At 45.5% G+C, this 21389-nt stretch overlaps 3 protein-coding genes across 3 annotated transcripts; 2 read left to right on the top strand and 1 right to left on the bottom strand.

The window, feature by feature from the left end:
• Positions 1 to 7184: 7184 nt before the first annotated feature.
• LOC6604975 (T-box transcription factor TBX6) lies at positions 7185 to 13764 on the top strand. The gene is made up of 5 exons (XM_002029782.2): positions 7185 to 7636; positions 8335 to 8491; positions 11483 to 11750; positions 11829 to 11966; positions 12854 to 13764. Exons 1-5 carry the CDS (start codon positions 7546 to 7548, stop codon positions 13601 to 13603), a joined length of 1404 nt encoding a protein of 467 aa, XP_002029818.1. The 5' UTR covers positions 7185 to 7545; the 3' UTR covers positions 13604 to 13764.
• Positions 13765 to 16725: 2961 nt separating this feature from the next.
• LOC6604974 lies at positions 16726 to 17945 on the top strand. Its single transcript, XM_032719389.1, has 3 exons — positions 16726 to 16981; positions 17034 to 17528; positions 17590 to 17945. Exons 1-3 carry the CDS (start codon positions 16805 to 16807, stop codon positions 17815 to 17817), a joined length of 900 nt encoding a protein of 299 aa, XP_032575280.1. The 5' UTR covers positions 16726 to 16804; the 3' UTR covers positions 17818 to 17945.
• A 1371-nt stretch (positions 17946 to 19316) lies between these two features.
• On the bottom strand, positions 19317 to 21361 carry LOC6604973 (T-box transcription factor TBX3). The gene is made up of 5 exons (XM_002029780.2): positions 21152 to 21361; positions 20924 to 21089; positions 20518 to 20785; positions 20269 to 20406; positions 19317 to 20202 (listed from the first exon to the last, which is right to left on the bottom strand). The coding sequence occupies exons 1-5, from the start codon at positions 21240 to 21242 to the stop codon at positions 19591 to 19593; spliced, it is 1275 nt and encodes a 424-aa protein (XP_002029816.1). The 5' UTR covers positions 21243 to 21361; the 3' UTR covers positions 19317 to 19590.
• Between the last annotated feature and the right edge of the window lie 28 nt (positions 21362 to 21389).

Raw genomic sequence — 21389 nt, 5'->3', positions numbered from 1 at the left:
GTCGCGGCAGCCAGTCAGCGGCGTAGTGGTTCTGGCTGCCTTTTTTCCCAGACATTTACCTGTCAAATGTTGCACTCGCACACGAAAATGATGGAGTGAAGAGTTTTAATTTTATGACGCAGCAAAGGAGGCTGTGCCACAGAACCCAAGGCGAGAGGGATCGAATGATGGCGCCAAGAAATTAAGGTAACGCGCCAATGCAATCAACACAAGCCCGACTGGCAGGATCTCAGAATTCCAAGCCATACATAATGCAGTCCTGTGAGGTAGGTGAGTTGAGTTGGCAACCAGGAAAACAGAGCCGAGTGGAAAAATATGCCGAATGGGTGTGGGCTTTTTCTCATGCGTCTGACTTAAGCCATTAGTTATGCAGCTCGTTGGCTTATCTACAAACAGCATCGATCTTGTTAGCCGCTATTAATTGGCTGTGAAAGGTCCGATTCATTCAATAAAAGTCCCCATAATGTAAATGGCTCAACACTTTCCCACCGCCGAGAAAATCAGGTCCATTGACATCCGATGCTGCGCATGCGTATCCCCGAATCTATTAGGTCCGATACCAGATACAAGATACACGATCGTATCGCTCGGAAACAAGGGAACAAGCATCTCAAGACGGTAAATTGCCGCAACCGCAACGCATTCAACAGATTGGTACACTGAGCGAAAATGTGACATACAATTGTGCGGTAGCAACTTGTACAATAACTAAAAAAATGTAATAAAAAAAATAAGTAAGCCAATAACCTTGGAAAACAAAATAAATACGTTAAGTGTACATTTAACTAAAATACTAACCGAATTTCCTTTAAAATATATATTTTTCCCAGTGCAAATTGTGCGGATCGATTCAGATCGGATACATAGTTAATTATGCTCCCAAAATGAAACAAAAAAACAAACTAAACATTTTTACGAGCGAAATTTGTAATCATTACCACATTCATATGCAAATGGGGGCAGCCGGCCACTATATCTGTCTATCTCGTATCTGTAACTCTTGGGGTTTTTTTGTTTTTGTTTTTGGCTGTTTGGGCCAGCTGCTCGAACGGCAGCTACGCGTCTGTCGCTTCTGTGCTGTCTTGGCCTTTGTTTAGGATCGTGGGGCCCTGATTTTGGTGTTAAAAGTACCGTATTGTTTGCCATATATAGAGAAACAACATGCTGTCCACGCCGCGATAACGAACTCCCAGACTCTAATTTATTAAAGACATTTCCCTGCTCTTCTGGGTTGCCCCTCTTCCCCCCTCCCAGCCTGCCAAGGCAAACATAAATTTTGAATGCGACAAGTTTTAATTTCTTTAGTTCGCTCCAGTGGTTGTGGATCCTCCGATTACCAGTTTCAGGTCTGCCCCCACCAAGTTAAATCAGCCCAAGTTCGGTAGTTTTGGTAGTTCGGTAGCTGGTGAGGTTGTGAAAAAGCTTAAATTTTAATCAAAATTAGATCTTTATCTTCCGCAATTTATTTGCCTTTTAACAAATATTTTTCATGCTCTTTGTTCGCTCAGTCTCTCTAATCTCGTTTGTTATTTTTCTGGTTTTCTTCTGCTGTTTGTCGCCGTTTGCAGCTGTAAATATTTAAGCTTTTGACGCCTCACATGGCTCGGAATTACTGGAGGGAGCCATGGAGCAGCTCATGGGGCTCATGGAGGCAGTCCATTGCAGAGGTAGCATAAATTTTTCTCGCTCTTCGCCGCCATTGAGTAATGGCCGTGTTTTTGTTTGACTTTGCGCCATATTTGTTTGCCGCTTTTCGCTGTATGCGTGCCGTTTTCCACGAATTCCCTCAGAAAAGTGGGCGGAAGGGGCGTGGCAGGGGTGGAAACTTTTGTGGGGAGTTTGGCTGCACTATCTGTGTGTAACGCGGTTGCCAGCTCTTCGAAGATTAGCATTTTGAACAACAAACAATTGCAGTTTAGTCGAGATCTCCAGACGCAGTTGGCGCCACAATGGTATTCTTTAGAGCTTTTGGAATGGAATCCTTAAATAAATAATAAGCAAAGAGGAAGTTAAATTGGTGCAACTAAATATACCCACAGTTAATAAAATAAAAAACATGATCTAATAACCTAATAGGGCTTCCTTATCTAAAATTCCTTACATATGCCTTAATTATTAAGATTAATTTTACAAATGTTATGTATTATCAGTTTCGTTTTAATCAATTTCAGAGCGTTTTAATTGCTCAATTCCGCATAAGTTCCAGCACTCCTTTCATTACCATTAAACCACCATACGCCTTAGAATTTCCCGATAATTCCATAGCAACTATATGGTGTACACATAGCCGAGAATTCCACATTTAAATGAAGTCGCGGCAAGTGCTCCGCCGCTGATTAGGATTCGTGGAAGTGCAGGCACCATAAAAGCGAAAGTCTTGACGCCATTAGAGAGTAATCAACGCAACTGGGGGAACTCATGAAACTGGTGGAGGAAGAGAAGGCGGAGGGCAGGCAGCTCATAAAGTGTCAACTATGACTGGTGCCATGAGTACACAGACGGTCGGAGATACGGAGCCAGATAGACAGCTACGGGTATGGCTATGGCCAGATCCACATCCAGAACCAGAGCACCTATGTATGTACATGGAGCTGTGCGATGCTCAAATACGAATGGGAATCGGAGACAACGCGACTCTGCTCGCTATATTTGGGCTCATGACGTTATGGGCCGGCACACAAATACGATTCAGACAATCGTCAGGTTCCTTGGGCACTGAGAAAAATATAAAATACCTTTTAAATGCAAACAAGCTATTTAAAACCATTTAATTAAACAAATGAATATGAATTCATATCAACTGAAACTAACAACAAAATGGGTCTTATCAAAGCGCTGGATTTATAATAATACAGCGAGCGTAGGAACACCTTTCCCCCTTTGTATATTAAATACCATATTTTTCTTCAGTGTATTCTGCGCAGATAAGGGAGGTGCGGGCTCAGTGACTGCGAAGAAGGAAGCACATCGACGAAGGCCTGTTGTTGTCACGAGATTAAGGCATTTCCTCTTTGACGTTGGCGCAAGACTCGCCCTTTGCCGCTCTCTATTTGGATGCTCTATCATGGCCATTGTAATTGTGCACTCAGGCCAGAACCGTTCCGATCCGATCCAATCCAATCCCATCCCATGCCATCCAGTGGTCCAGTCGATCCGGCTAGCGACAACAATTACCCCGCGGCTAGGCGATGCCATCTCGGCCACTCAATCAAAGGCGAAGGCCGAAAGCCGCCTCGAAATCCATAAGGCAATCGGTAGCCAAAGAAGCCGTCAAATTGTTACGCATAATGGATGTTTTTATCAGCGAAATGGTTTCTTCTGGTTCTTACTACTGGACTTGTCTGGGTTTGGGTTACTGGGTTTTCTCCTTTTGTTTTGGCTGACTGTCGGCGATCTGGGGCTCTCGTCTTTGATGTCACCGTTTTGGCCGTTGAACTTTTCTGGCTCTAGAGCTGGCCACCATTTTACCAATTTTGGTAATGAAATGCAGCACCAATTTTGTCTTTTTACGAGAATCTAGATGTTTCGCTTAGAATCTTTGCAAAAATATATTCATATTAGGCATTAAAAATCGTATAAAACTAAAAAACAATTTTTGAATATGAATAAAATAAATTAAACAATACCTTATGTAATATAAAAACATTTGACTATTTTTAAATATGAATGCAATAAATTAAATAACACATTACAAAATTTGCATAGAAACAATATGGCTAAACTAAGTTTCCATTGTTCCATTCCATCAGAGCTTGTTTACCCGATTTGGCAATTGTTTTTGAACGCCAAATTTGAATCCATGATCTTGTTGTTACACATCCCATTAACACGCATCTCCAAGTGCCAACTCAATGGACTTCGAAGGCAAACAACAATACTTAGATGCTTTGGAAAATATGCAGATTCTTCGATTCGGCACCCAGATACCTAAATACCCAGTTATAACCATATACCAACCATGGAGGAGACGATCGGAGAACGGTGGACCGGCGAGCCAGTAGCACTTGAAATTTGAATATAATATTGTAATAACTCAAGGGTCTACACAACAGAAGCGCCTCTCAGAGCGTCGCGTCGCCAGCAACTTTAGCACTTCAGTTGAAGATGGGGTCTGAGGAGTGCAAAGTAGTCAGTAACATCGGGGACGGGGGAATCCGAATCCGAATCTGAATATGATTATGAATATATGAATCCGAATAAGAATCCTCAGTCTGGTCTGGGCCCTATTTGCTTATGATAATTTGAGAGCAAACAGCGATAGAGTGAATTGGTAGCCGGTGGAGACGGAACATAACGAAAGGCCTACATCTCGGGGGTCGTGAGTGTGCAGAAAAACCAAAACGAAACACACGATTAAACACCTCTCAATTATTGGAGTAGGTCTGGTCCCGCGACCATTGAAAGCTGTCAAGAGGTCCGCCATGGACACAGATGATTATGATGCCTCCTTTGGTCATCGATGTGGTGGTTCGAGTCGGTTCAGTTCAGTTCAGTTTGGTTCGCATCCCATATTGATTGAGTCACTTAATTTGCATACCAAAGTAGATTTGCATGCCTCAGCAGAAGACCAGACGTTGGTCGTGTTGCAACAATGGATCTACTCACGGGTTACGCAAATACAAATATCCAACCATCCACCATCGACAATTCACAATCAGAGAATCGAAGATTAAGTGCCAGACCGATAATACTCGTACATAAAGGCGCTAGGGCTTGTTCAAACAAATCCGAGCTAAAAGTTTAAATCAATAAATTGCGATGGCCGCTTGACATGGGTGGAGGGCATATTTTCCATGGAAAATTACATCGCTTTCATAGACGATTTATGCTAATTTTAATTTGAGCAGCCGTGCGAGAAAGAAGCCGAGGGCTCGTGCTCCCACCTGCCCCCTTTATAGCCGATATACCCATATATCGGGTTCATTTCGCAACTGGGTGGAAAGACCCCGGACGGATAGCACTTACAATGACGTCGGAGGACGGTCCCCGGCTCAAGGCTATTCAATCTGTTTGTCCTCCCTGATTCACTTGATCGCTGTCTGAAACGTGTATCTCTGAAATGTATACCCAAAACATTGATAAGCGGCAGGAATGCAAGTACACTCAGAGAAATACTAAAGTGAGTAATATAAACAAAAATTCCTGTGACTATGTGTCATCACACTTTCTGTGAACTCTTTCTGAACTCAAAGAAATTTTGTGGAATAATTAAGTGAAGTGTCTGCTTAATTTGTTTTTCCCATAATTTGATGATGATAGTTCTACTATGCAATACGAACTAACTGCAGGTATTTTAATTATGGCAAACACTACTTGCTCAACTAGCAGTTCTTCGAGTGCATCATTTGCTACCTGTTGGCCCATTTATCCGGAACCGAACGGAAGTAAACCGAAATGCATTAGTCAGACAGCAGGCACAGGGGCAGCACCAATTAGCTGGGTGCTGACAAATTGCACAGCTATTGGCAGGGTCTGAAAGGACAGACCCTGCAGAGGCCCTACAGGATCGATGTCTAATGGTTTGACGAACGTAGTCGAGCTGAAAGACGGCAGAACGGAAAACGCAACCGGAAATGAGCGCGACCAAATGTGAAAACGCGAGGCATAAATTATGGTCAGACGGCGCATACATTCATACGTGGCCAGAACGCAATTTGGGCGAAATGGTCGCTTTGGCCTGCTAATAGTAAATTAATTTCAGCCGCTTATCGCCGCCAACTGGGCTGTGGCCATATCCATATGAATATAATGCGTGGATGTGTCAGGCCAGCAAAGTGCTGTGTAAATTAGCTCGGCTAACTACATATTTACCCATCGAGAGCCTCAGGAATTTCGCAGTAATGCAGGTCAGATAAGCCAGGCGATTGTCTTAATCTCGAAAGGAAGTGGCACTGGAGGCAAACACGAGACTAGTCGTTGGCCAAAAAAAAAAAAAAAAAACAGCACACTAAAAACCGAGCACGTTTCGCCGTCGTCGGCCCACATGGCGTATGCTTAACTTCAGTCAAAGTTCAGACCACCTCATTGGGCCTTAATTAGTTTCCAATTTGTTAGCAAGCAGCTCCGACACGCGTTTCCGTCGTTTGAAACAAATGTTTTGCCAAGCTCTCTAAAAGGTCAGATCGCCAAACAGTGATCACCTGCATCGCCGGCAATATCTGTTGTCTATAGCCTATAGATATTCGTGTACCAGCAAGTGGAAACGCCATATCGGGCCTTTGGATGCCGACATATCAATGCCTGAATGACGCAGCGTCAAAGTCGAAATAACATATAATTACACAGAGAAAAATGCGTTAAGGGGTGATTGCTTCAATTAAAAAGAAAAGATTTTTATATAAAAGGACTCTATATATTAATTAATTAATCAAAGTAAATATTCACCAAATCTTCCCTACTGAAACACTCCATAATTTGTATAAAAAGAAACTATTGCAACAATGATCAAGCAATTTCAGTCAACGACCATCCGCAAACAGGTAAACAAGGTACTTTAAAGTAAGTGATTAGAACTTTTACTGATACTTAGATCAATATCTTATACAATACGCTGCCAAACACACCAAGAGTCAATATTTTTCAATAAAAACTATCAAATTGCTGTTCAAACAGCATCAATAAATTCTTTTCTCTGTAGTGCGCCGGGTAAAATGTAATAAATGATCAGCAAAACGACAAACACACACGGCTTGGAGAGGCCAGACAAGAGGACCACCATGATGGTGATGGTGATGGTGATGGCAGCGGCTACAAATGGGCAAAGCATAAATACACAAAAAGATGCCAAAAAGCGGAGACGGAGAAAAAACAATTTCAATCATCATGATCATAATTAAAAGTCAGGCAGCCAGCCAGCACACACACAGAGCCAGAAGCAACATGTTGCTGCTCCTCCGCTGACTGTGCAACTTCGCACTTCAGAATTAAACCCAATTAGAGCGAGCTAGCACAAGAGAGAGAGAGAGTGAGATGGCCAGCGCTTCGTGGGCGGAGCCATGGCAGCTGGAAAATCGAGAGGATTTTTCAAAATGGAGGTGCCAAACCAGAGCGGGACGGCTAGCTCCCGCACTCCGTACACTGCCACAGCCAATCGATGGTGAGCAGCAGGTAATCTCGATCAATGGCTCAAGACGGAAACGAGTCAAGCTCGTTCCATTCAGCTCGATCGAGAGATCGCTCTGCCAGCGGAACTTGCTCAGTTGAAATGCGAACTTGGCGAGCTCAAGACACGACCGTCGCCCAAAGATACAAAAAATCTCTCAATATATTGTGGTAAAATAATAACCCACGTATGCGACACCGGGCCTAATCAAATTAACACCCACGCACATGAGAGACTTTTGTGTGCCGTGATTTGCATAATTGACGCTAATCGGCGGCGTCTCGTGCTCGGCTAAAAAGTAAACCCGGGCTCCAAAAAAATAGACCCCGCCATATGTTGTGACAGTGCTTTTTGTGTGGTGGTGGAACAATTGTACAAGTGACAAACGCCAAACAAAGAAGTTTCGGGCACAGATTTAGTACTATTTTTGGACCCAACACATCATGATCACCATGAACGAGCTGGTGGATCTGCGCATGCAGCAGCACATAGCGCACGAGATCTATCGCCAGCAGATCATGCAGCGCATACCAGGTAAGCTGCTCGCCCCACATATCACTCATCCGCCCCGTTAAGCGTGCGGCAAAGCTGTTAGCCATCATTAGCATTAATGGCCGTAACTTTTGGCAAACTGCTTTTGTTTCTGTTTCTGTCTTAGCCCACCAAAGCTGGCCAAGATCAGCGGGGTGTGTACGAGTAGCAGTGTTTATGGCGAGCCGATCATAAAGCTGAGTAATGTGGGAAAGTGATCGCCGATCGAGAAACTTGATATCAAATGCATTTTTCTTGTTGCCGACGATCGTTAAATTTCGGGATCAGCGTACCCCTAAAACAAAATCGTTGTATGTAATCACGTTTGCCAAAGTATGGCTCCTTATTTTGTGGATACCTAATGGAGAGCATTAACTTTGGTTATCGGCAAGAATCGATGTTCCTTGTTCGCCAAATAAGCGTTTTTATATTACCCCATGTTTGTTTTTATGACAAATATGTCAGTCATAATATGACTTTCTGTCGTAAGATCTCTTTGGATAAGTCAGAAATGTCACACTTTAATTCCGACCCACGCTCCTAAACTAATGGCAACCATTACCATCTTAAAATGTTTCTATAAAATAGATAGTTTACATAATTTCAACAATTCCTAATTCCCTTCGTTGAGGATAAAGTGGTTAGATTGCTTGAGCTTTCGATTACCTCTTAGCACCCCTATTGACTACTATTCTTTTCAGATCCGTTTCCGCCGATGCTCCCAATTCCGATGCCCCGGCACGTGATCATGCCACCTCGAGTCACCTTGCCCGGCGTGGAGATGACCCTGCAGAACGACGATCTATGGAAGCAGTTCCATCAAATTGGCACGGAAATGATCATCACCAAGAGTGGCAGGTAGGTTTAGAAAAGAGAGAAGAGATCTTTGATGATGAAAATTAGAAGCCAAGAGTGGGGGAATCTCGAGATACAGACTTTAGAGATCGGGAATAAACAGAGATCGGGCGATGCATTAGCACGAACATGAAAACTAATACCCCAGACGCAGGGCAAAGAATAATAAACCAGCCAACGGGCGCGGGCACTTAAAGCACCCTATAACGATCCCTAGCCCGATCCCTGGCCCGATCCCGATTCCGATCCCAGCCGATCCGATCCAGTAGAGTCCAGCGAGGATGTACTGCTGTTAAACGCTCATTAGACGCAGGCGCCTGCAAATTGTTTACAGCGGCGTCGCGACAACGATTTTCACAGGCAAACAAGGCGGAAGGATGCACTTACGTCGGCAGGATGTGAAAATCGAAAATTGAAAATCGGGAAATGGAAAAGCGGCTGCAGGTACAGCCAAGTTGATACGCACTGGACATCGGCTATCGCGCGAGGCGTAAAGCGGACAAGTTCGCCGGCACTTTGCGTGCCCAGATTGTAGATAGTACGAATCAAAGGCATAGCGCGATCGCCCGGGGCTAGTTTATCGTGTATCTACGAGTATCAGATCAGATGCACGACTACTTGCACAAAGGCGACTACCTAAAAGTGTCCGGCACTTGTTCGAATGTGCGTAAAGTGGCGTCATCGTAATTTATTGTAGACCGACCAACTGGACCGATCTGGCGAACGCCGAGCTCAGTTGGACGTCCTGTCGGTTCGGCGGCGCTCCTTTATGCCTCGCCTGGCATAAATCTTCGCGTCAAGGATACTTTGTCGTCATCTTTGTAGCTCTTAGCGTTTTTATTGTGGCGCCTGTCTGCGCAGCGAACAACCTGCGTCCCCGAAATATCTTCGCGTTCTGCATTCTATAAGATGCTCGTACATATCTGTATCTTTTGGCAGTGACAGTGACCACAGCTTGTCGACAGATACGAGCAATTTCACACTTGCCCTCAGTTCGAGCCGATCGAAAAGGGTTCCCAAACGCATTAACATAAACTTTTGGTCTCGAAATGCATTGAATGAATACACTTCGAGCCACGAACAACCCTTTTGTTTTATATATGCCATGAATTATTCATAAAGTTTGCGTATTAAATACTTTTTATGCTCATCAAAAATGTTTTATGGGCATCGGTGGAGAGGTCGCGATGCAATAGATTTGAATTTTTAATGATTAGGCGCCAGAGTGCCACCGTCTGTCCAATCGCATCCCAATCCCCGTTTCATTTCCCATTCGGATGCGATCCCAAGTCCAAAACCTATGCCTATGCCAAGTGGCGCTCATAAAAACTAATTAGTTGCTTGTCTGGGCTCCGCTTGCCACTTGAACCGTTCCATCTTTTTGGGTGGTAAAAGCGCAGACGGCCATTAAAGTTAGATAGAACAAACCGTATCGCTTAATGCCTGATACTGGCGGCAAATGAAATGACTATGTCACGATGCTTTTAGACTGTGTGGGCTCCTCCACTCACCAACTGGGCCAAATGAGAAGCGCCAAGAGAGGCGGCAAACAGAAGCGGCACGGTAGCCTCGGTGAGAAGCGCAAATATACCCAGTATTTTCAGTTGGATTCAAACTTTTAGTTGCAGAAAGAAAAAAAGAAAATATTTTACCCTTTCTCTAACATTTTATAGGAAATGTTATTCCAAGTAGTCTCATTCAAAACGGGCTTACGATCTGAAAAGTTCAAAATTTATGTCGTTTGCTTCCAGTTTTATAGCTGTCAATTAATAAATAGTCCCACTCTTAATTTCCTAAATATGCTAATTCTTTGAATTTTAAACAGCTATTTATGGGGAATTGTAGGGTAAACATTGGAGTGAGTTGTGAATATTTCCAGAGTAACCTTCGGGAGTCCGGGATCCGATGCTCCGTCGCATTCCTGGACTGTGTCCCTGCACCTGCCAAGCGTCAAGCGCCAAGTCGAATGCCGTCAAGTGGTCAGCATGCTCCTCACTCGCAGTAGAAAATTCCACTGGTAATTATGCGCAGACGCGCCAAAGATATCGATCTTAACAAATCGTTTGTCCAAATCCAGACAGCGGACTCTTGCCAAAAAATAAAGAAAAAAAAAGAAACAATAAACAAAAACTGAGAGCAAACAAATTGAAAATGAAATTCTAAACCGCACAAATGTCGAAATATTTCGGTGCTGTGCTCTAATGGAATTTAACGGAGCTGAAAAGGCAGTCCCGAAGCCAGAATCAAATTAAACGTTAGCAAACCAAGGCGCTGTGGAGTTCAATTAATTAATCATCGGTTGAGGGAAACACGAAATCATTGCCAAAAACAAGAAACCACTCGAGGATGAGGACGCAGTTGAGGACGAAGGGCAAACATTTTTCGGCCTGGCGCCAAGTGCCGTGACCACCTGCTGTTCCTGCGGCAGCGACTTGGAGTTGGAGGCGAGGGTCAGGGCCTCGCATCCTTGTTAGCACAGGGAAAACGGCCCCTACTCCTCCGGGCAATCTCTATTTGACCAGGCCTAATTACATGGCGCATGGAAGGGAAATCTCACAATTAAATATTTGTAACGCCCACGCTGGAACGGGCATGGGCTCCTTTTGTCGATCTAGCATGACTATATTTGAGTTTGTTCGGTAAACAAAGGCTCTAAGGTTTTCCAGGCGTTTTCCTGGACTTCCCCCGCTCATCGGGCACACAGGAAAATGTTGTAGGAAAACAGTATACCAACGATTTGGTAATATTGAGAAGGGAAATATCTGTGAGATAACTCGCATGTTTAATATGTTTTATACAAAAGGTTATGCTAGGTTTTATAACTACTTTGAAAATGTCTTTTTATCAAATAGTCTACAAGTAACTAATAAGCCATATAATTACGATATTAAAGTCATATCTGTATTAATAATAATAATTTATCTAAACAAGTTTTTTGATGCTATTCATTTCTTTTATAATAAGAGTCCTTGATATTTTATTTCCCCCAAACAGACGCATGTTCCCCTCGATGCGACTGAGTGTTTCCGGTTTGGAGGACGAGAGCAACTACTGCGTGCTCCTCGAAATGGTACCCATTGGCGACTGCCGCTACAAGTTCTCCGGCTCCCAGTGGGTTCCAGCCGGAGGAGCCGAGCCGCAGAGTCCCCAGCGGATGTACCTGCATCCGGACAGTCCGGCCACCGGTGCCCATTGGCAGGCGCAGCCCATATTGTTCAACAAGGTCAAATTGACCAATAACACGCTGGACAACAGCGGCCATGTAAGTGCGGCCAGGGCTTTGAAGTCGTCTCCAGTTACTAATCCAAGTCCAATCCCCTTTCGCCATCCCCATTTGCAGATTGTCCTGGCCAGCATGCACAAGTATCAGCCGCGTCTGCACGTCATACGCACCGCTGATCTGGCGCAGATTCCCTGGGCCCCCCAACAGGCCTTTGTGTTCGCCGAGACGGAGTTTGTGGCCGTGACAGCCTACCAGGTAAGTGGTGCCATCGCCATCCCTACTCCGTTTACCCTCTCAATGGGCGCCACTATTTGAGCAACACGTTTGTGATCTTCTTTTGGAAATGAGTATAGCTCAAAGCTTTAAAGACATCTTTGTCCCACGATGAGAATACCTCCTAGTTCAAAATCACCTCATGATATCCTATCATTGAATAATTCATATGCTTTAAAGCGACTTATCCAAGGTTGTCCAAAATCGCACTATTAGGTATTTAACAAAAATGTTTCGCGAAGAGTATTCGAGTCATGTGTCCTCGAAGTTAGCCTTCCCACTTGTGTGCGCATTTTTTTTTTTGCCAATTCATTGAGCAAAGAGACTGGAAACGATCACACTAATTGGTTAATTTTGGGCAAACGAGCGGCGATCGCTCACGCCGTGGGTAGCTTGGTCAACGTCTCGAATTAGCATGGAACGCCTCCGGGATGCGAGATGCGGGATCGTAGATCGTGTAGTTAGTGGGCAGGGCAGGCAGAAAGTCAGCTGGTCGGATTGTTGATTTAGGAAGTTGGATAGCCACATCCTTGTAAATTTGAGCGCCTCGCTGTGTTTTTGTCTAGGTCTGGGTCCATTGACAGCCGACGCCAGTCTGCCTCTAATTAGCAAGATCGCCGAGATATCGGAGATTCGGTTTGAGTAAGATCAGAAAGATCACAAAGTTGTCAAGTCATCTGGAGTGGAACTGAGCACCGAGAACTGGAAACGCAGTCTGGTGTCAAGTGGCCATGTTACTTAACGCCAGCTACTGGACGCCAGTGACTTATGTGATGAGTCTCCTTCTCCTTCTCGATCTCCCCGTTGCCCAAGATTATGCTGGCGGCAATCGTCATATTTCACGCTCGTCTTGTTGCCTTCTTCCGCAGAACGATCGCATCACCAAGCTGAAGATCGACAACAATCCGTTTGCCAAGGGCTTCCGCGAAACGGGACAATCGCGCTGCAAACGCAAGATGTCTTCATCGCCAACGGGCGAGGATCAAGATCAGTCGCCGTCACTATCCCATTCTCAGTCCCAATCCGAGTCTGACATGTCGCCAACGAAAGGAGGCGGTGAGACAGCCGGAGGAACATCGTCGATCGGCGATTCGGATGGTCCGCAAATCAAGCGCCTAAGATCAAATGGCTCCGCCTGCTCCTTATCATCATCGCTGGACGATCAGTCGGTGCCTGGCGCCAGTTCTCTGGCCCTGGGCTCCCCACCGCCCCATCTCCATTCGCATCCGCATCCCCTCCAGGCGAGGAGTGCCTCCAGCGTTTTCATGCAGCACTTTCAGCAGAATATGCAGAGCCTGCTGAGGCCATCGCTTGTGGATTTGGCATGTACCTACTTTGGGAGACCCCATGAGTATGGAGGAGCGATTCAGGCCTCACCTCTCTATCCACCAGCAGCCATGCTACAGGCGGGGGTGGGCCCGCATCCTGGCCTGAACCTTCCACCAGGCGTTTCCGGTGCGGATCTCATTTCCGATGAGTCGGGAGCCGACGAACTCGAACTGGATGTGGGCAGTGAAACGAGCACCTTGGAGCAGTCTACGCAGGAACAGCCACCGGAACAACCATCTACAAGGAGCAAGGGCTTCAGCATATCGGCCATTTTGGGGGGAGGAAGTTAGAGATATTAAAGTTTTAAAACGGGGAATACCTATAGTTTAATTGCCTATAGATTAAGTTCTCAAAAACATTATATATACTCATTTTGATATTATACAGATTCTAGCCTGATTAGTACTTAAGTTCCGCTTAACGTTAAGCAATTAAAATATAAGAGAATCAATTTGTTTTATTTCAATTAGGATTATATAGATCCTCCTGCTGGGCTGAGCCCTCAAAGCCAGAACGCCCAGCCATCGCTGTAGGTAAATTAATATATCTGAACATAGGTAAAATACTACCGGCAGTTGGCCCTCTATCATTGGCCGATCTTGGGTTGGAAATCACAACTTCCGCCAGACATTAATGCCAACCAATTTACAAGATAAACGTTCGGGTTTCGACAACATCATCAGGGCATCCTCCGCCGCAGCATCCATTAGCCACACAGAGATGCGACTGGCTAGAACATAATTTGTTTGCAATTAAATAGCTCGACAAGGCATGAAATTCGGTTGCAGCCCTCTCTTGGTCGGATCGGATGCTACCCTAGAGAATCGGATCCGTAGCCGGAGACGGAGGTCCATGATATTTATGAAATGGGCAGAGACTGAGACGAAGCCAAAGAAAATACACAATTCGTTATGTAAGTTGCCGAAGATCTACAGAGTCAAACGGCCAAAGAGCCGGAGGATCTAGCTCAACTGCCGAAGGGCTGAACGGAGCCAATGATGAAGTTTACGATGACATGCGTCACCACCCACGTCTCGTCTGGATTCGAGGGACACAGGGGCGGTGCAGACACCGCTGCCCGCCCAGCCATCGGAAAAACAAACACGGTTGAATCAATTTGGCACACTGAAAGAAATTGGTTTGAGATACTTGAGTACAGATTACATTAAAGCAGGAGGTATACAATCAAAAATATAAATTAACATCAAATATGAAAGTTATTATCTCTTTCGAGCTATTCTATATGTTTAAATCCTGAAATAGTACAAATCATCAGGAAAGTTTTAGGTTTATTCTCTTTCCTCAGTTTCTGAGTCTAAGCCAAATTGGTGTACCATGTCAATAATTTTCTTTCAGTGCCCCAAATCGATTTGAAATTGTTGCCGTTTGTAGTAGTTTGTAGCTGTATGCCTCTGGGGATCAGTTCGGATCTATTGGCCTGCGGTTTTATAGGGGATCCCGGACTGAAACGGGTGACAGATGTCGGCCGTGTGTGCGAGTGTTGTGTGTTGACAGGCGCAAGGTTGCGAGTGCAATGAATGCCTCATTAAATGGACGTGCCCCTCCTTCAGCCCCCAGCCATCGGCTTGCAGCAGATGTCGCAGGTCCCCCGGATAATTAATGCACTATGGCTGTTGCTTTTTACGCTGCCACATTTGTTGCCTGGCCGCTGCAAGTTGCCTCTTTTTGTTGGCCTATGAAATTAGATACACTTTGTCGAGCAGCATTTTTGTTGTGTAAACACGAATTTGGGGAACTCGGAAAAGAAAAGGGGGAAATTGTTTCCTAAACGAAAGTTAATTAGTTATTAGGGGGAACTGGCACTGTCGGTGCTAATGAGTTGGAAAAGCATTTTACACGGAGCACGCGTGGCTGCCACTTCAAATTCAAGTCTCAATTCGAGAGAGAATAGGGATTCTAATGGCTACAAGGAGTTGAATAACTAAACATATTGTTTAATAAAATACAGTTTCCTAAGTTTAAGAAGAGTTCTTCATCTTTATGCCATTATATACAGCAAATTAAACTAAAGAGCTTTCAAATCTTGTTTCCTAAAACTCTTTTTTCAATGGCTACATATTGATAGCGATATAATAAGAACCAACCGAAACCCTCAAGATTTTCTCTATTGGGATTAATTTAAAGCACTTAGGAGACTAGAGTACATCCCAAATCCCGGAGAGCCAGCGTATGAGCCGATCTCTGGAACTTCAGTCTATTCTGCGCCCGGCGTTAGGCAAACAAGATGGCAACAATGCGCTGGTACTTGAGATTTTATTGTTGGCCAATGCAAATATATTGGTCGCGAGTAGAATGCAACAAAGCGTGGCAAAGAAAGGTCGCCGTGTCGCCGGGGCCAAGCCATAAAACGGATGCACCGGCACCGACCCAGGTCGTCTGGGTTCCGAAATCGACCTGTACCGTCCACCAGCCAACCCTACTAAGCTGGGGTTTTAAACTAGAGCAGAACAAGCCCACCACCAAGATGAGGCTCAATAGCAGGAACAAAGGACAACAAAGGCCGTGAAAGCAGTTTATGCAAATGGGCTCACATGTGGGCTGGAAAATGCTTACTTTGCATATGTGGAAGGGCGACCCTTTTGGGCTGGCACAATTAACAAAGCGTGTAATTTCTCAAACCTATCGCGTGAACAATGGCACAAACAATTAGAGGATAATGAAAATCACCCACATAAGCAGGTCCACTACAGTGCTCACCGGATGGGTTTGGTGCATATGTATATGATCATATGGGCAAATCTGCGGATCAGTTCGAAAATACACGAAGGGGAACAATCATAACCGGAGCACAATGGCCGTCGTCAAGTACGCACATCCTTTATAAAGGTCCGTTCACATTGTCCGGGCTTTGTTTACAACTCTACTGAGTGCAAAATGCAGCAGCATTGTTAACGGCTAGATATTTGCATATTTGTCTTGTCTTCCAAGACAAACCACAAAATCAAACTCAAATAATTACGCGCCATTTAACGAGGGAGTTGCCAAGCTCAACGAAGTACTGCAGTATGTCCGCTTTTCCATTAGGGTGCCTATGCATTGCATTTTTGTTATAGCGTCATTATATGTTAAATAGCAACAAATCTTGAAAGTTCTAACTGTTAAAATTAAATTTAGTACATTTTACAGTCTAAACAGAGAACTTTCTAAATTGTTTAATAAAATGAATGCAGAGCGAGTGGTAAATATATGTCTCGATTATATAGATAATTCCCCTTTTTCTAAGTCACATTAAATGTCTTGTTTTTCTAGATAAAACTTAATTAATTTATTTTTTATTATGAATATTTAATTATTAATCAGGGCTATAAGCAGAACAAAACGAAGCTAAATTCATATCGTGCATATAAGCCTTTTGGGAGTGACAGGTAGCAATAGCTCGGCAGCCCTGGTAGTTGTTGTCATTTTGACTTTTGCGCCATTCGGATAAAACGGATTTGCGACTAAAACATTTAACGATAATAAGCATAAAAATGAGCGCTCTTTTTGATAACAGTCACTCGGACACCGACGACAATGACTCCTTCCACTCGTTCAACCAAAGCGAAGATATAATGGATAACCTTAGTCTCTCCATCTCGGAAAGGGACTGCGACAGCGCCGCGGACTTGGATTCCGGCTCGGCGGATGAGACTTTCGTGGAAGAAATGGCAAGTAGAATAGATTTTTATATAGCCCATAGTGTAAGATAATCCCCAGTAGATTGATGCACCCGCCCTGGCCCAGGGCGCAGGAAATACTTCGAAGCCCACGCGTTCCGGCGTCTTCGTAAAAACAAAGTCGCCCGTTATGGAGGTCCATTCCAGCGACTCATCTGCCTGCGATGGCGTCTCCGCTGGCAAAGCCACACAGGCTGCGGGCCGCTTCAAGTCTCCTAAGAAGTTTACGATTTCGCCGATCAGTGAGCAAAAGCCAGGACTAGTGCCCTGTTGCCCCAGAGCTGTTCCGAAACATTCCTCGAATCAGATACCATGCATGGAACACTTCGACCTGGACCACTCCGTAACAATCCTGAAAGACCACCTGATCTCCAATCCCGAAACGGAGGCCCTACAAAAGCACGCCTTCACCGAAATTTGGATCGATTCGCAGCGGAAACGTTGCCAGGCCAAGGTTTCTCGCTTGCAGCAGTTTTCAATGGCCCTGGAGGCCTATTTTGCCAAGGATTTTGACAAGAAGGATCTGGAGCCAGCGAAAGTATGTATAATGTTTAAATTAAATTTAAATTAAATTATTTTCTTTAAACGTTATCTTTCAGACCATCACGCCTCCTCCGAAAAGTGACAAATCCGTGGAGAAGGTGTATGTGTCTCCCTTTCCGAACATTCCCATAACACCACCAGCTCGAAAGGAAACCCCTATGTTGAGTGGAGTTAAGCCGCCCATTATAGTGCCAGCTGGCTTTGATTTGACCCGATTGGTTGAGTTCAATAATCCCAATCACTGGCACCGTCGTCCCCACATGCGCACTGGCGATAGCATATAAACTTGAATAGCACAACATCTTGATCAACATTGTTGTTTTCGTAATCACCACACTCAACTGACCGATTGGACGTTCTTTTTGTTAACTGATATCTTTCTGCAATAAAGGATTCCGAACTACCAAAGCAATTAGAGCGCCAAACATATGCGACTGTCAAACTCCGGCAAAGACATAATATCGCCAGCGTTGAATGGGAACGTCGTCGCCGGCTCCAAATGATTTCATTGTGCTGCCGATAAAATTGTCGCCAGCGAAATATGTTGCCCGTGACTTTGATTTTGGCCGCCGCAACATTAATTTTCAAGGAAATTACACATGCCCGCTGAAGGGGATAGCTTGGCTTATCTGCGCTGGCAGATCGCCGAGTGAGCCCGGGTCGGAGCTCATTTGCCGCTGACATGCGAACGTTTGCTTTGCTCCGGCCCCAAACATGGACTCTCTCTTCTGGGCTCCAGCGACAGCGGATGCCCCCAAATGAGAATTCAATAAATTTCAGGTAAAGGTAAGGGCAACAACAACAGCGCAGCATCAGACACCGCAACAACACAATGGGCCAAACGTTGTCGTTAGTCTTTTGGCGACGTTTAACATGAATATGCAGTGTGGCTAATGTGGAGCCCATAAACACTTCCAGCGGCAACATGAATGGGCCAAAAAACAGGTTGCAGCTACGTGTGTGGGTATCGATGGGCATTGTGGTCCTTGCTCTTAACAATTGTTTGTTAACGCGAATTGAAGCGAATGCCACCGTCGAAGATTGCCTGTTTGGCCAATCATCTAGCCGGCTCTCTTTGGGGCCAACACTTGCGACTGGCGGACTGGTCCATCAAAGGAGCCGCCTCGTTTCCGCTCGATAGCATGGAGATGTGTGATGGGACACCCGGACAATTTCATGTATGTATGTAAATGGCCACAGTTTCGCTAACAACTACAATGTGAAAACATCAATTACACGCTGCAGTGCGGAGTGGGTACTGGGGATTGGAGATTGTGGATTGCGTATTTGAATTGGACTGCTCGCCAGGATTGCCGGTGATCGTGGCGCTCAATCAGCGCATTTAACTTGGCGCCGGCGCCAGCGTTTAAGATGCGGCTCGCTCTGATCTGCTGATAAGCCCATAACCATGTTGTTGCTGCCGATGTTGCTGCTTGTCGGTGGGTTGTTCTGCTCTTAGAAACCTTCTTGCTTTCACAAGAAGGTGGAGCAGGAGAGGCAGGCGGGTGTGGGTCTGGAGGAACTGGTTTTTATGCCTCGCATGCGGGAGATATGTATGAAACCGAAACCAAAGGCAGAACCACGCCGAATTATGTATTCGGCGAGGACAGGCAAAAGGAAGGCATGCAGCATGCACAAATTGCTGGAACAGGATTCGAAGCGCAGTCATGGGAAGTTATTGGGGAATTTATTCAGATCTTCGAACTGGAAGCTCTTCGCATCTGTCCCATCTAATTGCTCCACATTCCCCGCATTGTTTCATCCCAGAATAAGCTCCATCGAATTCATTGGGTACGTGTATGTACGTACAATTTTATTTATGCCGCATTAAAATGCCAAAGACAATAAATCCATTACGAAATCATGTGAACAATTAAAATTGCATAATAAATACGATAAATACTGATGGCAAATACCTGGAAATCCTAATTAACTGCAAAATATCACAATTCAACTTAGACACTACGCAGACGATGGCAACTAAACGCTAATTAAATGTACAAGGCACCGATTCCAAGCCAAACGGGAGCACATGCACCCGTCTGCACTTGATAGTTTTAAATGGACGAGCTGGTTCCTAATATGTCCGAGATGCTGAAGCTGCTGCGCTTCGGCTTAGCCATCGTCGGATTGCTGGATGACGGAGCATGGGCAGTAGCAGTGGTCGGCACAGGCGGAGATGGAGGCGGAGGAGCAACCGGTGCGGTTCCAACCACATCTACAAAGGTGTCGGCATCGGCATCTGCCTCTCGGTCGGCAACGGACTCGCCATTCGTCGAGCCCGCCGAGGAGGATGAGACGGAGGAGGCTGGCGATGGCGGTGTGTAGGCCCAACTTGGATAAGCACCACCGATGTGCCTGGCATACTCGATGCCCGGCGGCGGTGGCGCTGGCACATAGAAATTGGCCTCCAGAGCATCCAGCAGATAGTGACGCTGCATAGGAACACTCTGATGACTCTGGTGATGATGGTGCTGGGGAAATTCCTCCACGAGTCGCAACCGTTTGGCTAACGGCGATGTCACCGGGTTTCTATCCACCTGGTTTACCTCGGGCTGCGTTGGCGGTGGCGAGTCATTGATCTTCCGTTTGCATCTGGACTGACCCGACTCACGGAATCCCTTGGCAAAGGGATTGTTGTCGATCTTCAGCTTGGTTATGCGGTCATTCTGCAATGCAAACAAGAGGATTAGCTATCACGTGCCATATTTAGACTGCTATATAGCACCACGCACCTGATAAGCCGTTACGGCTATAAATTCCGTCTCCGGAAAAACAAAGGCCTGTTGGGGGGCCCAGGGAATCTGGCCGAGATCAGAGGTACGTATGACATGCAGACGCGGCTGATACTTGTGCATGCTGGCCAAGACGATCTGGAAAGACAGAAAAATACAGTGTCAGTTTATGATATACAAAGATATATTTCTACTCAAGAACAAAAGATCAAATTTGTTTATGTAATATTCTTGATAAAGTTTACTTACATGACCATTGTTATCCAGCGTATTATTCGTCAATTTCACTTTGCTGAAGAGCAGAGCCTGGGACTGCCAATGTTTTCCCGTGGCCGGACTCTCCGGATGCAGATACATGCGCTGTGGGCTCTGGGGCTCGGCTCCTCCGGCCGGCACCCATTGGGATCCGGAGAACTTATAGCGACAGTCGCCAATGGGCACCATCTCGAGGAGCACGCAATAGCTGGCCTCCTCCTCCAGTCCACTGAGGGAAACCCGCATCGAAGGGAACATGCGTCTGAAAGGGATGGAGACGTTGGTTAATGGATGCTAGTGACACGTTTGCGCCGTAAGATTTAAGAGCAAGCAGAAGGCTTATCAATGGAAGATAAGTTGATGGGGGCGAGCAAATAGTTGACTTTAAAATGGTACCAACCTGCCGCACTTGGTGATGATCATCTCGGTGCCGATGCTGTGGAACTGCTGCCACAGTTCGTTATTCTCCAGCTTGGCCTCCACATCGCCGGGCAAAGTGGGTTGCGGCGGTGGCGGCGGTGGCACAAAGTGTCCGGCAAAGTTGGGCAACAGGCCGCAGAGGGGATCTGTGGTAGACACATTGGGTTAGCCGACGGCAAATCACGGGCACAGGGAGTGCTCCACCTACCGGGTAAACGTTGCATAATCTGCTGGCGGTATATCTCCTGGGCGATCTGCTGCTGCAGGCGCAGATCGGCGATGTTGGGCAAGGTCAACATATTAGGGGTCTTCGTGGAGATATGTGCCTAATCTACTCTTTTTGCGATACGCAGATATATGTTGATAATATTCCGTGGGCAATCGACGTCTGGAACACGAACTGATCGCTTTGCTGTCCAGATTGAGACTGTCTCTCGGAATCTCAG

Source organism: Drosophila sechellia, chromosome 3L (genome assembly GCF_004382195.2).
Source record: "Drosophila sechellia strain sech25 chromosome 3L, ASM438219v1, whole genome shotgun sequence".
NCBI lineage: Eukaryota > Metazoa > Arthropoda > Insecta > Diptera > Drosophilidae > Drosophila > Drosophila sechellia.
The sequence above is the reverse complement of the archived record's forward strand: the minus strand, read 5'-3'. Positions and strand labels throughout refer to the sequence as shown.